This window comes from Emiliania huxleyi (genome assembly GCF_000372725.1).
Source record: "Emiliania huxleyi CCMP1516 unplaced genomic scaffold EMIHUscaffold_447, whole genome shotgun sequence".
Classification (NCBI taxonomy): domain Eukaryota; phylum Haptophyta; order Isochrysidales; family Noelaerhabdaceae; genus Emiliania; species Emiliania huxleyi.
In genome coordinates this window covers 77,959-78,773 of record NW_005198637.1, presented here as the reverse complement: position 1 = coordinate 78,773, position 815 = coordinate 77,959, and the positions used below count along the sequence as shown (strand labels likewise).

General features: G+C 70.2%; 1 protein-coding gene across 1 annotated transcript; it reads right to left on the bottom strand.

Moving 5' to 3' along the window:
• Positions 1-253: 253 nt before the first annotated feature.
• EMIHUDRAFT_245134 (hypothetical protein) lies at positions 254-651 on the bottom strand (the record flags this gene model as incomplete). Its single annotated transcript, XM_005768824.1, has 2 exons — positions 254-602; positions 635-651. 2 exons carry the CDS (start codon positions 649-651, stop codon positions 254-256), a joined length of 366 nt encoding a protein of 121 aa, XP_005768881.1.
• Between the last annotated feature and the right edge of the window lie 164 nt (positions 652-815).

The following is an 815-nucleotide window of genomic DNA, read 5'->3' as shown; positions in this document are numbered from 1 at the left end:
GGTCCCCACCTGCACGAATAAATAAATAAATAAATACAACGGACATCCCAAGCTAGGGCTGGGTCGAGGACAGACACGTCCCCACCTTTGCAGGATTTTGCAAAAGCGAGGGGGGAGGGCGCATCGCCGCGCGGAGAGGGCTGGGCACAGGGCACAGGGGATCTCTCTCGCATAGGATATGCACTCGGCGGCACGAGGGCAAGGCTGGGCGTCCTATGTTTGTGCTCCCCCCCGGACCCCTCGCTCTCGGGCACTAACCATCTGACCACTCATCGACGGGGCTTGGCGAGCGGCCGCGCTGCGGGGCAGGGCTGGTGAGGATGGGCTCTGGCCACTCGCCCGTGCGGTTGTAACCGCGCATCAGCCGAACGGAGGCCTCGACCGCCCCTCGCGGCAAGCTCTCGAGCATCTCGAGCAGCTCGCCCGCCGCCATCGCCGCCTCGAACTGCTCCCTCATGCCGAGCGCGCCGCATACCCTGCGGACCGCCTCCTGCTGCACCTCGTCCGGCGTATCGGTTTCATAGCCGGACGAGTCAGCGGAGGCGGCCCGCTTGGCGGGCGGAGAGTCGGGCGACGGCGAGCGCGACTGGCGCGAGGGCCCGCTGCCGCGCGCGGACAGCGCGTTCTTGTCAACGAGACGGGGTCCAGCATCGGCACGGCCCCTGGCACCGCGGCCCTTGCCGCGCTGCTGCTGCCCACGCTTCCTGCCCGGGTTAGGGACAGTGAAGGAGCAGCCGCGCACTCTGCCGCCGCTGGGCGGCGGCGGCACGCGCGCGGCGGCGGCCGGGCCCGCAGGGCGCGCGGGCTGGCCACCC